This window comes from Furipterus horrens, unplaced genomic scaffold (genome assembly GCF_987537825.1).
Source record: "Furipterus horrens unplaced genomic scaffold, mFurHor1.1.pri manual_scaffold_2, whole genome shotgun sequence".
NCBI classification, from domain to species: Eukaryota; Metazoa; Chordata; class Mammalia; order Chiroptera; family Furipteridae; genus Furipterus; species Furipterus horrens.
In genome coordinates this window covers 7961398-7975147 of record NW_028327172.1, presented here as the reverse complement: position 1 = coordinate 7975147, position 13750 = coordinate 7961398, and the positions used below count along the sequence as shown (strand labels likewise).

The 13750-nt window shown below is 56.8% G+C and overlaps 1 protein-coding gene across 2 annotated transcripts in view; it reads right to left on the bottom strand.

Annotated features, from left to right (window-relative positions):
* Nucleotides 1-6079: 6079 nt before the first annotated feature.
* SYT7 (synaptotagmin 7) overlaps nucleotides 6080-13750 on the bottom strand; it is a 64691-nt gene continuing 57020 nt past the window's right edge. For both annotated transcript variants that reach the window (XM_090260595.1, XM_090260587.1), the window contains 5 exons: nucleotides 13475-13745; nucleotides 10306-10475; nucleotides 9758-9872; nucleotides 9030-9229; nucleotides 6080-6924 (listed from right to left, as the gene is read on the bottom strand). In XM_090260595.1, the coding sequence (XP_090116721.1) occupies nucleotides 6820-6924; nucleotides 9030-9229; nucleotides 9758-9872; nucleotides 10306-10475; nucleotides 13475-13745 (861 nt within the window). In that variant the 3' untranslated portion in view covers nucleotides 6080-6819. The remainder of the gene's footprint in view (nucleotides 6925-9029; nucleotides 9230-9757; nucleotides 9873-10305; nucleotides 10476-13474; nucleotides 13746-13750) is intronic.

Here is a 13750-nt window from a genome sequence, read left to right as displayed (position 1 = left end):
TCCAGCTTAATTCTCAGGTTCCTGACTCTTAATATGTTTCTGAATCTCCCTCAAGCTGGGCTGACCTTTCCCTCTTCCTTCACTGCTCCCCTTCCCCTCTCTGTGACTTTACTCTTCCCTTCTTCCATCTCCTTTCCTCTGTTTTCCTCTGTCTCTCCCTCTTAGTCTCTTTTTATTCACTCACGGTATTACTTTCTCCCCTTACTGTTCAGGGAAAAAATATTAAAGATTTAAAGGAAGGAAAAATTTGTAAAGCCTCAAGCCTAGAGGCCCATCTCCCATGAGATACTGCTAGGCCACCATCACCATGGCAACAGGACTGATGTCATACAAGGCCCAAAGGTCAGGCCTGGCCCACCAGTTCTGCTGACCACTGGGCTGGGCCTAGGTTAGGAGGAGGCTCGGGACTGTCTGGAGCAGTCATCTTGCAAGCGAGAGTGAAGGCTTTGAATGGACAGAAAGAGCTAGTGGGTGGGGAACACTTGGGGCTCCCTTCTCCTGAGGATAAATAGGGGTCTGAGTGGCAGCAGACTTCGTCTCCCCCGCCCAAGCTCCTCAGGTGCCCATGCTCACGGGTCTGGGAACTTAGAGGAAGGAACTGAGATCTCAGATCACACTGGCTGGGTGGGAGTGGCAGCCGAGAATGCCCTCTGACCATGTGGCTTGTGTCATGGCATGGGAAAAATTCCCCTGGTCCTGGAATCAGAAAGCTATGGTTTCCGTTTTAGTTCTATTGACTGAGTGACCTTGAGTAAGTCATGGCCCGCACCCTGCCCTGGGTCTCAGTTTCTCCATCTGCACGCAAGGAGTTGGGTTTATTTAGATCTGATGCTGCAGCTCAGGACTACATGCAACCTGGTGCTTGTCTACCTTAGACATCTGGGAGGGGGATGCAGTGGGGTGGGCCACAGTCACCCTAGAACAACTGTTGGCACTGTGAGCTTAAGAGTCCTTCCTCTCTGGCTGGTTTCCCTGAAACTCTTCTGCTGCATTCACTCGAGAGCTCCAGGTTGGGGCAAAGGCCCTGTGATATGTCCCTCTGGGTCATTCTGAGGCCTGGTCCCCGGCTTTGCTACTCGATTGCTCTCCACCATCAGGAGCCAGGTTCCTCCTGGGACATTAGAGAGTTTGCTTAGAGTGGCTGCTGCTGCCTGGCTAGGGAGTACTGTTGAGGGTCTCCATCTCTGTGCGGAATTGGGGAGAGCAGGGTAGGAAGGGGGCTGTTGCCAACGACAGCTGGACATTATAGCTCCCCTCGGCGATGAAAAGAGCACTGTATTAGGAGTCCTATTTCCTCTCCCCCACATCAAACTAACTGCCTGTGACTCACTCAGGCGAGCAGGGAGGAGGGGGGTTGACTTTGGAGGGACACTTGTAACAAGGCCATGACGTCTGCAGTTCTGAGAGTTGCGTGGGAGCAGTCAGTGGTGTGTGGGCCGTGGCGGGTAGGAGGAGAGCCTCGGAGGAGTTGTGTTTGTGCTACACATGCAGGGCAGAGGCCGGGGGTTCAGCCTCTGAGCAGGAAGGCAGGCCACGGGGACTGGGAGGACAAGAGCGGCCGCTGCAGCAGAGCAAGAAGCAGGCCCAGGGAGGGAGTGACTTGCCCATAAATGGGTGTTAGGTTTCCTAAGCCAGTGCTCAATCCTCTGTCCTTGGCTGGCGGTCAGGTCTGGGTGGGGAATGAGCGGTAGTTGTTAGTAACCTGTTCTTTCTCCCTCCTGGAGCCTCCCGACAGACAGCCAGACCGACCTCCTGGCCCGCAGAGCAGCAGAGATGGGACAGGGTTGGATCCTTTCCTAGCTTTATTGCCACCATCTTCCTCTTCCTGCACCCCCTCAGGGGCTTGGGAAGGCAGAATAGGGTGCTTGGGAACTGGGGCCCCCACCCAGAAGTACCTTCCTGTCTCCAATGCCACCACATGGGCTTGTTCAGCCACCTGTCCGAAAGCTTCCTTAAGACACTCGGGCACTCTTGTTCTGAGGATGGACATTTATTAGCACACCCAGGTGTGCCACATGGAACATGTATTCAGACAGAGATCCCTGCCCAGGGGGGGCTCACAATCTAAATGAGACACAACACACACACACAGGACACAAACACAGGGAGTGAGGCATCTCCAGGGGACACAGATGGTCAGGGGAGCCGTGGCTGGGGAATACAGCGTGTTCAGCGTTGTCCTTCTGGGTGTCTTTGGGGGGGAAGAGGAGAGCACAGCGTGGCCCAGGATGGCCTTCCAGAAAGCAGTGGCATCCAGGAGGGACTTCAGGAGAAAGAGAACACCCAAGGGCAGTGGTCCCAGGCTCAGGAAGGGAGGGCGCATCTCAGTGTAGTCAGGGAGGAAGAGAGACCTAACGAAGTACAGGCAGGAGAGCGAGGCAAGAAGTCCAGGAGGAGAAGGCTCTGGGTGTGTGGCAACAGGCTGCCACCTCTTCTGGGCCCAGCTGTCCCTGTTTTCAGGCCCCGTTTTCCGGAGCCGTTTTCCCAGACAAAGCCGGAACAGAGGTTCTGGAAAGGGGCACTCTTGAGTCTACTTACCTGACCCTGGGGCTCCCTCTGATCTCTGGGGCAGAGATCAGGAGACAAAAGAAAGAACCACCTTTGAACTGGACACTTACACTAGGTTCTCAGAAATAGATGGGGCAGGAAGGGAGCGGGTGGGCCGCTTCAGGTGGGGGTACTTAGTGCTGCATGAGGAACAGCTGCCGGCCAGGTGCTGGGGAGCCTCTCTCACCCGCTCAGTCTGGAGCGGGGCAGGAGCCAGCAGGGGGACACAGGACAGCAGAGGGCACTGGTTCCCTCCGTGCCTGTCACCGAGGTAGCACCTTCCTTCTGAAGTACTTGAGAGCTGCCGCCTTGCTTCCCCAGGCGACGGGCGGGGGAGGGGAGGGGCTGGGACGGTCATTACCTAGATGGTCTGAGACTAGAGGAAGGAAATAGCTTATTCAGGGCCACAGTGGCTGGAGGAGGACACCAGGCCTAGTTCCCTCAAGGTGGGTCTGGCCACAGACTTTTTTGAGTTGAAGAGACTTTTCTAAATCCTAAAGGGTTAAACCCAGAAGGGTGCCAAGAAGCCACAGGACCAGACGACAGACCATGAGCTCCTTAGGGACAAGGAAGGAGAAGAAGCTGATCTGAAACCACAGTGGCCAAGCCAGAGTTCTGGTGGTGATTGGGGAAGGTGGAGGGTCCCCTGTTGGCTTGTCTGACCTTTCTTGGAGGATGGTGAGGGTCCCCTGGGAGCTGGGAGAGGGAATTTTGGGCTGGGTGAGCTACAGGGGTACCCCTGAGACCTACCTCGCTGAGACTCCACTCCCAACAAGCCTTGCTCCAGGCCTGATCTGGGAGGCTGCTCCTCTGCTTTCTGGGCAGCTGAGGGGTTTATATTCTAGGTCTGAGGACAGGACTGGAAGGGCCTCACCACCAGTGAAGTCAAATCTCCAAGGTGACAGGTTGAGGGGAGACTGTGCCCCAGGCTCCCCATCCCCGTCACCCCACTGCCTCTTCCCCTGAGAGGTGAGAGGGCTGGGACCCACGGAGGAAACAGCCAAGGCCCTACTTTTCCACGATCCTTTATTAGCCAGAACGAGCCTTGCCACAAAAAGTAGGCCCATTCCCACAAAAATATGATTTTGCAAAGAGGAAATCTTGCTGGCTTAGAGGGTGCTTGTGGTGGAAAATTTGTGTATGGTTCTTTTTTTCCTTTTTTTTTTTTTCTTCAGTTTTTCTTCATTTCTCTTTGCTGCATTTTTTTTTTTTGTGACAGTGGGTTTTCATTTTGTTTTTTTATAAAACACTTGCGCTCAAGGACTCAAACACAATACAAACAACGGCCACCAACCCCCACCCCTGAGGCCCCCGCTGGGTTGGGGGCTCTGGTGCCCCCTTGGCTTTTTTTGTGGCTGTTTTCCTGGCACTGGTGGACAGGTGCGGGGTCCCGGGGTGGTGGAATTTGTACAGCGGTTCCCTGGGGAAATGGTCACAAAAAAGGATACCTGAACGAGATAACAACTAAGTCTAGGGCGCCCACGACGACGACAGATGGCCTGGGACACAGGGGAGAACAGACGGATGGGCCCAGGCCGGCCTCCGCTATCCCTAGAGGCTCTGTGGGGGTCAGGGCAGGTGGGCCTTGCTTTCAGGCTACAGCAATAATACTTTGCTCACGGGTAGCACCTTCAGAGTTCTCCTGCCTTGACCCCCAGGTCAGGTGACAGCGGCCTCACAACCTCCCCTATGAGGTAGGTGAAGTATTATTACCATCATTTTACAGATGGGGAAACCGAGGCCCCGGGAGTGTGGGTGACTTGCCCAAGGTCCTGGGATCGCTGCTGGACTCCGGTGCCCTCCCTCATCCTCCAGTTCCCCCATTCCCTGTTCTCCTATAGGCCTAGACCGCTCCCGCCCTCCCCCCATCCCACCTGCCTCCTCCCTGCAGGCCCACCCAGCCCTAGGCCCGCCACGTGCCACCCCTCTTCCGTGATCCTGGCTGCGCGTCCGGGGGTTGGGGGACCCCAGACCAGTTTCACCGATGTGCCGGGGTGGGGTCAGACGGGGAACAGACTCGGCGCGGAGATGCTCTCTGCATATGATTGGCTAGGAGTCCCGTGGTGGGGCTCAGAAAAAGGGCTGCAATTGCAAAGTGGTTCGGTCCCCTGGGCTCTGCAGCAGAAGCGGGGGCCTGGCACGGGGCTTGCTCACTCGCTCGCCTCCCGCGAGGTGGAGGGGCACAGGATCCCCCCCACCTATAGAGACAGCACCCTCTCTTCGCTTCCCCACAGACTCCAGAGTTGCTGCCCTCCTGTCCCCGCAGGGGGCTGCTCCCCAGCCCGCTGGATAAGGACGGTGCATTTGGGGCAGACCCCCATTTTAAGCAAAGCTACAAGAGAGAAAATTTTGAATTTACAAGGAATGTGGGCGACTATTTGCTGTACATGAGCACTTTTCACTCTACAGAAGGATTCACCTACTTAGTATGATATTCCTCCAGATCCAAGGGGGAGGGGAGGGAGTGGGAGTGTGAGATTCAATGTCAGAAATTTTTGATATGGGCAAAAATGTGACCCGTCTACTGCATCGAGCAGAATGCGCAGCTCAAGGGGAGCCTGCTGAAGAATGGTTCCCACATGCCCATGCTTTTGCCATGTGCTCCTTTCCTGGGGTGTCAGCCCCTTCTGGGGCGTAACTGTGGTCAGAGACCGTGGTCGCCGGTCACCGACTGCGGTGTCCGGGCGCCACCTGGCGGCGCGTGCCGCGAATATCCGGTCCGGGCTCGCGGACCTCTGGATTCCAAGCTGTCACCATTTATCTGTCTTGAATCAATACCAGGACCTGCATGGGGATGAGCGGGCTTAAGCAGGGGTCATCATGAAATCGGCTGTCTCCAAGGGGAAGTCAGTTCTAGTCTCTGCAGCAGCTGAGGCGGAGAAACCACAGCTTCTTTGTGTGGGGCGGCCTCAGAACTCACAAAATCCTGGCATTTTCCCTGCTTCCTTCACCTGAACTGACAGGGGAAGAAGGAGCTGCTCTGAAGGACAGGGAGCAGTGGGGAAGGTAAGAAGACACTCCTGGAGAAGGCTGGGTGATGCAGGGCCGGAAACCGTGGCAGGGAAGGAAAAGTAAGGTCTGCAAAAGTGGAGGAGGGGCAGAGGAGTGAGCGTGGTGGTGGTGGTGGGTGTGTCTGCAGACAGGGAGATGAAAAAGGGCTGGGGGAGGCGGTGGGCTGGGACTTATGTAGAATATTGCCAACGGGGCTGGGATATGAGATCTGGGATGAATAAGGATGTCTCTGGATAAGAGCGTTAGGGAAGAGAGCTAGTGAGGGCTTGGGACCCCAAGAAGGAAGGGAGCAGGTGGGTCCCTGTGGAATGTGATACGCACAGTAGGTGCCTAAAAGATGGGAAGCCATGTTCAAGAGATGAAATCACTAGGGAGGGAACTGAGCAGAGAGGGGCCCTGGGGGGTGCAGGGAGACAGGATGGGGAAACAGCAGGAGGCAGCCCCAGTCTCAGCCCAGCTCATGTCTGTCCCTCCTCTCCACCCCACCCTCCCCAATCCCCACCACTCACCCTCCCCTGCCTCTCCTCTCCTGTCCCCTGGCTCAGTGCACTGCCCTCTCCAGGCCTCCAGCCCTGCCTCACTTCATGAAACCCTGCCCTCTCCTCATGGTCTCCAGCACTGCTGGCCCCACGGGGACAGGGAGCGAGCCCGCCACCCCCCACACACATGCACACGCACACGCACACACACACACAGTGGACACAACACAAGTACACAGGGCTGCGGCTCCAGGACCCCAGAGGGGGCTATATACTATCCTTGGCATTCAGGGCCCAGCCGGCACCTGAAACTGCCCTGGGTCAGGCCTCTCTTGGCCAGGCTGGGGCCAAACGCCTCGGCCTCCCCTCTCCTGGGGCCCAGATCGAGGGCTGAGGAGCAGGCAGCCTTTCTCCACTCCAGGCACTGCCTTAAAGAAAACGGGGGACCATGCCCACCTGGCGGGCCTCTGGAGGGATCTGCATGTCTGCTTGTCTGGCTCTCCTGACCTCCCCCCCTTCTTTAGTATCAGCAAGTCAGGAAGGAAAGGGGCAAAGCAGGAAAATGGCTCCCAGAGCCCCTCCCCCAGAGCTGGACTGGCGGAGGATGGGGCTGGTGCTTCCTAGAAATGGGGCCCAAATGATTTCTGGGACCCCTCCCTGGCCAAGCCGTCAGGGTCCTCCCCTCACCCATGGCAGGGGGACCAGGCCGGGCGTTGTGCATAAAGTGGTGAGGCATGATGGGGACCCGGTCCCTTGGCCCCCTGGGCCTCCTCTGGCCCACTCAGGCCTTCAGCTGGTGCCACTGGGCCACGGGCTGCCGGGGACGGGCAATCATGTCCTTCCAGTGTTTCACCTCCCCAGGCCCGCTCTTCCAGGACAGGTAGATCTGGGGAGAGAGGGAAGAGGACAGCGTTAGCGGCTCCCTCTGAGGCATTGTCATTGTGACACTCCATCTCCACAGCTCCACAATGACCCCCTCTCCTGTGATCATGGGGACCAAGGGGCCTCCTCAGGAAGTGACAACCTATGTCACAGAGGCCGGCCGCCCTCCTCCTTTCCCCTTCCAGCCTGACCTACTTTCCTTCGGGAGCCTGGGCAGGCACAGCCCTTCTGAATTAGACTTCCGACCTGTTTTGCAGTGGGGTGGGGGTGGGGCAGTTGGCTTCCGTGCCCTTCCCTGCCCTAAATGTTAGGCACTACCTTTCCTTAATAGGAACACTCACACCTCTGGGGCACTTACTACACACCAGGAACTGAGCGGGGGGTGCTTTTCACACACAGATCGTCAAATCCTGACCTGTGAAGCAGGCGTATTATCCTGATTTTACAGATGGAGTAACTAAGGTGCAGAGAGTTAAGAGACTTACCCATAGCCACAGAATCTATAAGTGATGCTGAGGGATTTAAACCCCCATCTTGGGCTCTACACTACCAGCCTGATCCCGCCGGCCTCTGGGTTAGGGGATCGCAGCCTCGTGGGCTGCACACATGACCCCCAGCTTGTGCGGGTGGCTGGCTATAGAGCTCTCTGAGCTACCAGGCCAAAGTCAGAACAAACTCAGCTCCACCTTACTTCAGCCAACAGAACGCAGGGCTGTTTCCAAAGGAGCTATAATTGGTATCTAAGGAACTCCCTGCTGCAAAAGGCTAAGCTTCAGAAAAGCTTAGAAGTAGATAATAGTTACTTGGCCCTTAGCCCTTGGCCTGCGCTGGTCAAGGAGGGGCTAAGCAGGCCCCAGCCCACTCAGAACACACAGCCGCACCGGAATATGAGTGACGTCATATCCTGGGGAACTGTCTCACCTGTGGCCACAGGTCAACCAGCTGTGCTCCCTGGCCCTTGCTCGATGGCAGGCAGGCCCGGTACTCCTCCCTGAGGCAGCTACTTCCCTCAACCCCGTAGCTGCATTCTCCATTCCCTTCTGTCTGAGGGGTGCCTCCACCTCGGCCCCCCTCCCAGCGGGGGCCCTTTCTGTTTCCCCCACACAGGGCGATGCCCTGGGTCATCCATTGGCTGCCCTCGCTGGCTCCTGGAGGCATCTACCCTTCCTCTCTGCCTGCCCCGATCACTGGCATCCTGCACGGTTCCTGGTCAGACCTCCATGTCTGAACGAGCACATATGTGCCCAGTAGGGACGTTTCAAAAATAACTTTTAAGATAATAGAAGCTACTATACACGTCCCAAGTACTGTGCTAAGCCTCTCACCTGTTATTGAATCCTGGGACTGTCTTTCTCATTTTAAGAGGGGAAATGAGGCTCAGAAACGTTATAACTGTTAATAGGTACAGCTGGGACCTGGACCTGGACAGTCTGACTCGCAAACCCACACACTTAACACTAAATCCTAAAGAAACACAGGAACAGATGTTTCAAAGCGGAAAAACGGAAGGGTGTGCGTCCCAGAAGCACATCCTGGAAAAATTCAAGGCCACACGGCAATTTTTTGGCTAATATATGATGAGGAGAGGCCGTTCTATACGCGGAGAACATCTACTTCTCTCAGGCCATTCTTACACCACCCTGTGAAGTGCTGTCAGGTCCGTATGAGCAGCTCCATTTTACAGATGAGTGTGCTGAAGTTCCGAGAGGCAAGTGACTTGCCCAAGGTCACACAGCAGATGAGATGGGAAGCAAAGCCAGGTTTTTGGAGCCTGATTGCAGCTTCCCACACTGCCCCACGTAGTTTACCCTCTGCAGATGGGACCCTGGGTGGCATTGCTCTGAGGTCCTTACCCTGAAGGTCTTGGGATCCTGGGTGATTCCTCCTCCCATTTCCTTTTGTCCCTGACTTCCAGCAGTCTGTCTCAGCTGACAGATCCACAGCACGACACTGAGGGAGAGTCCTGCCCAATCCCCTCATCTCCAGAGGTCCAGAGGCGGGAAGGGACTGACCCTATCTCTCCCGCTGTCCAGCCCTGGGCTCGCCCACTATCCCTCCTGCTTCTTGTAAGGACAGACCCTTGCGGGCGCCAGCTAGTGCGCCCCCTACCTTGCCGATGACGTCATTGCGGCTGAGCCTGTCCTTGTCCATGACAGTGATGATGATGGTCGTCTCCCTCAGCTTCTCCGTGGGGATATCGAAGGCAAAGGACTCATTGAAGATGGGGTTCAGGTTCCTCTTCATCGTCACGGTCTTCTTCTTCTCCACCCGCTTGTCCTTGTACATCAGCCACACCTTCACGTAGGGGTCTGGGAAGGAGGAGGGGAAGGGTCAGCGGGGCGGTGGGCAGCTTTCCAGGATACCCTCCTCCCTCCATGGGTGGAGCTGGGGCCGGAGGGGCTGCTGCTTTCTGCAGAGCACCAGGAAAGCCCCAAGAGAGAGGGGGGTGGGGACGTCAGTGGATGGAGGAGCTGGGAGGGACCTTAGCCATCACTGTTGCCCTCCTGTGAACAAGAACTAGGGAACTGAGCCCCAGAGAGGCCAGGTCTCACCCAGGGCACAGACAAGCAGTGTCGGAGCTGGGGCCAGAAGCCAGGTCTCCCTGCCACTGTGTCCCCTTCCTCATGATTGTGGGAAGGACAGAGCCTCAGAGGACGCTGACCCAGAGGCTGCCCCCAAGGGGACCACCCAGGGGTTGAGACTGGAGGTGGGGGGTGGGCTGTGGAAGTCGGGGATGATGGCAACAGCATGGACCTTGCTGTCCGTGCCCAGCATGACACCCGTGTCCCCAGAACCTCCCCGGCCCATCCGCCCTCTGCCTCAAGAAGCCCCAGAACCTGATGTGCCCCCGATGTCCATGGCTTTGAGGTTCCGGGCTTTGATGATGTTCACGATGATGGAGTTGGCAGAGGGGTTGTAGCAGAGAGACAAGAGCAGCTCCCCTCGGCTCCCCTGGGAAGGACAAGGGGAGGGGTGAGGCTGGGCCATTCCCCTCAGCTCCCCTCAAAGGGAGAACAGGAGGGGTGTGGGGACCAGGGGCGGGAAGGGTTATTGAGTCCTCTGGCTGGTCCCAGGGCCCCCCTGCTCTGACCTGGGTGCTTATACCCTCCGTCTATCACCTCAGCCACGCTCGGTCTGTGTGCTGCCCCCCACCCCCTCCATAAACAGAGCTCCAGATTCGTTACCACAGCTCAAGTGAGTCCCCCCAAGTGCCAGGCCTCAGTACTGAGACAGCTGGTGGGAACTCAGCCCCATGGGAGCTGCCCACCTGCACCCTCCTTACAGAATTCCCACCCTTCCTGAGGCCGGGGGGGTGGGGGGACTCGGCTGGGTCTGTCAGTCCTGTCCACTAGCCCCCACCGGGCACCCGCAGCTGGGGCCTTACACTCCCATCGCTGCATGGCTTCAGATCCTTCCAGAAGGTCTGCATCTGGGTCAGGTCCACCTTGTTGAGGGGGATGGACACCTCCCCAATGGGGTCGTTGCGGCTGAAGCGGTCATAGTCCAGGACCTGGAGGTAGAGGACCCTCTGCACCACCTTTTCGTAGGGGAAACCTGAGGGACAGACAGCGCAGGTGAACACTGGGACAGAGGGGCCCCCTGGGGCCTGGGCGGGGCAATGCTCCTGGGCAGGAAGGCCGGTGAGGAGCAGGGTAGACCTGTCCCCCCAGGCTGCCACCCCACCCAGCTCAGCAGGCCACACCCACGTTCAGGCCTCCATGAAGCCTTAGCAAGAGCTGTCTCATCTGTTCCTTGCAACAATTCTCCGAGGTGGGTGATCTCCTGTCCTTTCTACAGATAAGGAGACTGAGGTTCGGATAGCTTCTATCACTTGCCCAGAGTCCCACAGACAATCCAGAGCAGAACCGGGACCACCATTCATTTGCTCATTCATCATGTATCCGCCTCGGTGACAGGACTGCAGTCCCCTTGCCACTGCCGACTGTCCTGAGGCAAGTCCGGGCCAGCGGCCCTGCCGGAGGTGGGCAGGGCTGCCAGACAGGAGACCCAGAGGACTCGGCAGAAGGAAATGGCAAAGGCGCAGGAGTCGGAGTGGGTGCACCTCACAGGACTCCGCGCTTCCCCTTTGCATCCTCCCAGCGCATCCACCCGTCCTTCTGACCTTCAACAGGTCCCACAGCTGCCCTCTTCTCCACGGTCACCTCCCTCCTCCAAGCCACTGGCGTCTCTTGCCTAGACAGTCACAAGAGTCTCCAGACCACCCTCCCCATTTGCTCACTTTCTCCTGCCGTCCATTCTCCACAGAGCGGCCAGAGTGAGCTTTTAAAAATAGAAATCGCCTCATAATACTCTTGCTTAAAGCCTTTCAGTGGCTCCCAGGGCACTTAGAATAAAAGCCGTGCGCTGAGGCCGCTTCCACAACTTGGCCCGCTGTCCTCGCCCAGCTGGTCTTGTGACCGCTCTTCACTCAATGACGGGGCTCCAGCCACATGGGCCTCCTTCCCTGCCCCTCCCGCTGGGCAGCCCAAGCTGGCCCCCGCCACTGCAGTCTCTGCTTTCATTCCTGACATCCCAGATGGGGTCAGATCCCCTGTCCTACCCTCTAGCACTTTCCTTTTGCAGCTCATATCACAAGCTGTAATAGAGATTAATCTGTTTCCTTGAGTCTGACTCTCTCACTAGGCTCGGATTTCCAGGAAGGTATCTCTGTCCTCAGCCACTGGATCCCAGCATCTAACACTGTTTCTGGCACGTAGTAGGCACTCGATAAATATTTGTTAAGTGAATCAATAATTGAACAAGTAAGTGCCGGTGAAATGGCTTGCTGGAGCAGCAAGAGTGAGCCGGGTGGAGGGGAGCTGTGGCCAGGGAGAGCCAGGGGAAGGAGCACGGATGGGACAGACAAGGTACTAGGAAGCCCGGGGAAGGTCTGAAGCTGGACTTGTTGGCCCTTGCGGGGAGGGGTCGCCTGGGAGGTGCAGGGGGCACAGACCAACCAGAGGCCTGAGGGGGTCAGATCCTGAAGCAGGGTATGAGCAGGAAGGAGGGAGGACACAACATCTTCGCCTGACTGATGGAGACGAGGGGCTCTGGAAGATTCTAGCACCTTCAGCCAGAGACGCTGGAAGCACAGAGAAGCCTCTGACAGGAGCAGGTGCACTAGAAGATGAAATCTTACGTTCCTTGAATCCTTGAATCTCCAGCCTCATATTGAGGGGAACTATATCTGTCTGGCTCATCTTGGAGTACCCCAGGGACCTTGCCAGATGGTGCTTGGCATCTATTCAGGTGAAATGCATAAGTGTTCTGGAAATGTTGGAGGTTCCAAGAGGTCCTGGCACCCGAGTTAGCTCTCTTCAACGCCAGAGGAGGCAGTCTCCTATTTGGCAAACTCCTATTCATTCATCACAACCCATCTTGAATGGCCCTTGTTCTGGGAAATATTCTTCAACATCACCAAGGGGAGCCCATACTGGGTTCCTGCAGCACCTGTCATACAGTACATGGCTCAATTATTTACTCAGCTCCGTCCTCCACCAGACCAGGAGTGCCGTGAGGGCCATAATTCTGTTCTGCACCCCCAGTACCCAGGAAAGTGCCAGGCTCGGACTTCATGCTGGATGAATGTCTACGGAAGGCTCTGCCCATAAACCTTCCCCACTAACTGCTCCATATACCTCCGGACGGCTGAGCCTCTTGCTGGTTGCACCATCTCTAAACCAACCCCCACGCTCACCTGGGGAGGAGGAGGGACCAGAAACACAGGAGCCCCTACTAGCTCACCCTCAGTGGTTTATGTAGTGGGTGAGCTGGCCACCGCCTTGCAGAAGGGGTGGGGTGCACACTGAAGGTTCTGGAGAGCCAGGGCACCCGGATTTGTTCTCACTGGTTGAATGAGGCTGTTGGGGAAGGGTTATGGCTTCTCTAAGTCAGGTCTGGGCACCCAAAGGGCCTGGGACAGAAATCACTCCCTGATCACACACCAGCTTCCTGGTTACCTTGAATCCTCAGAGATAAGAGATAAAGAAGTGCCTGCAGGAGAGAGGAAGGACATTTGCCTCTCCCAGGGGCACAGTTCAGAGCCATTGTTCCTGTGCACCTGGAGGGCACTGTTGTTAAGTGCTTTTGCTGATTCACTGATTTGAAACCAAGGCACAGAGAGGCCCAGGAACTTGCTCCAGGTCACACAGCTAGTAAGTGGCAGAACTGGGATTCAAACTCAGGAAGCCTGGGCCATAACCTGTGCTCTTAACCGCTCCATGCTCCACCTCTGGATCCTGTGGGTGCCTCCCTTCCTTCCTGCCCTGCTCAGGATGAGTTCTGTGTTTGAGCTGAAGGCCCGATGGTGGCCCAGCTTTCCTCCTGAGCCTCTGGCTATGATGCCAGCTCCACTCAGGCAATAACCTAATCTCAGGTAGATACAAAATGCAACAGGTTAACCTGGCAAGACATGTTGTGTGGGCCTTGTGTGTGTGTGTGTCTATACATGTGCATTGGTGCCTATGGTCATGTGTGTACAGATATGTGGCTGTGTGGGGCAATTGTGGAGGGTAAGAGAGGCTCTGGGTGGGCAGGGGCAGCCCCAACCTCACCTTCAAAGAGGAAGGTCTCGTTCCAGTGGGGATTCAGGTTCTTCCTCTTCACCTTGGTCTCCAGCTTGTGCTTCTTGTCTGGCAGCAGGTAGATCTTGACGAAGGGGTCGCTGGTGCCGCTGAAGTCCTTTGCCGGCAGCTCCTGGGCCTTCATGATCTTCACGGTGAGCGTGGACTCCTGGAAGTTGTAGCCGACACTGAACTGGATCCGGCCCAGGTTCTCTCGGCTGCAGCCCTCATGGGCCTCGTCCTCCTCGGAGCCTGGGGAGAGCTGGG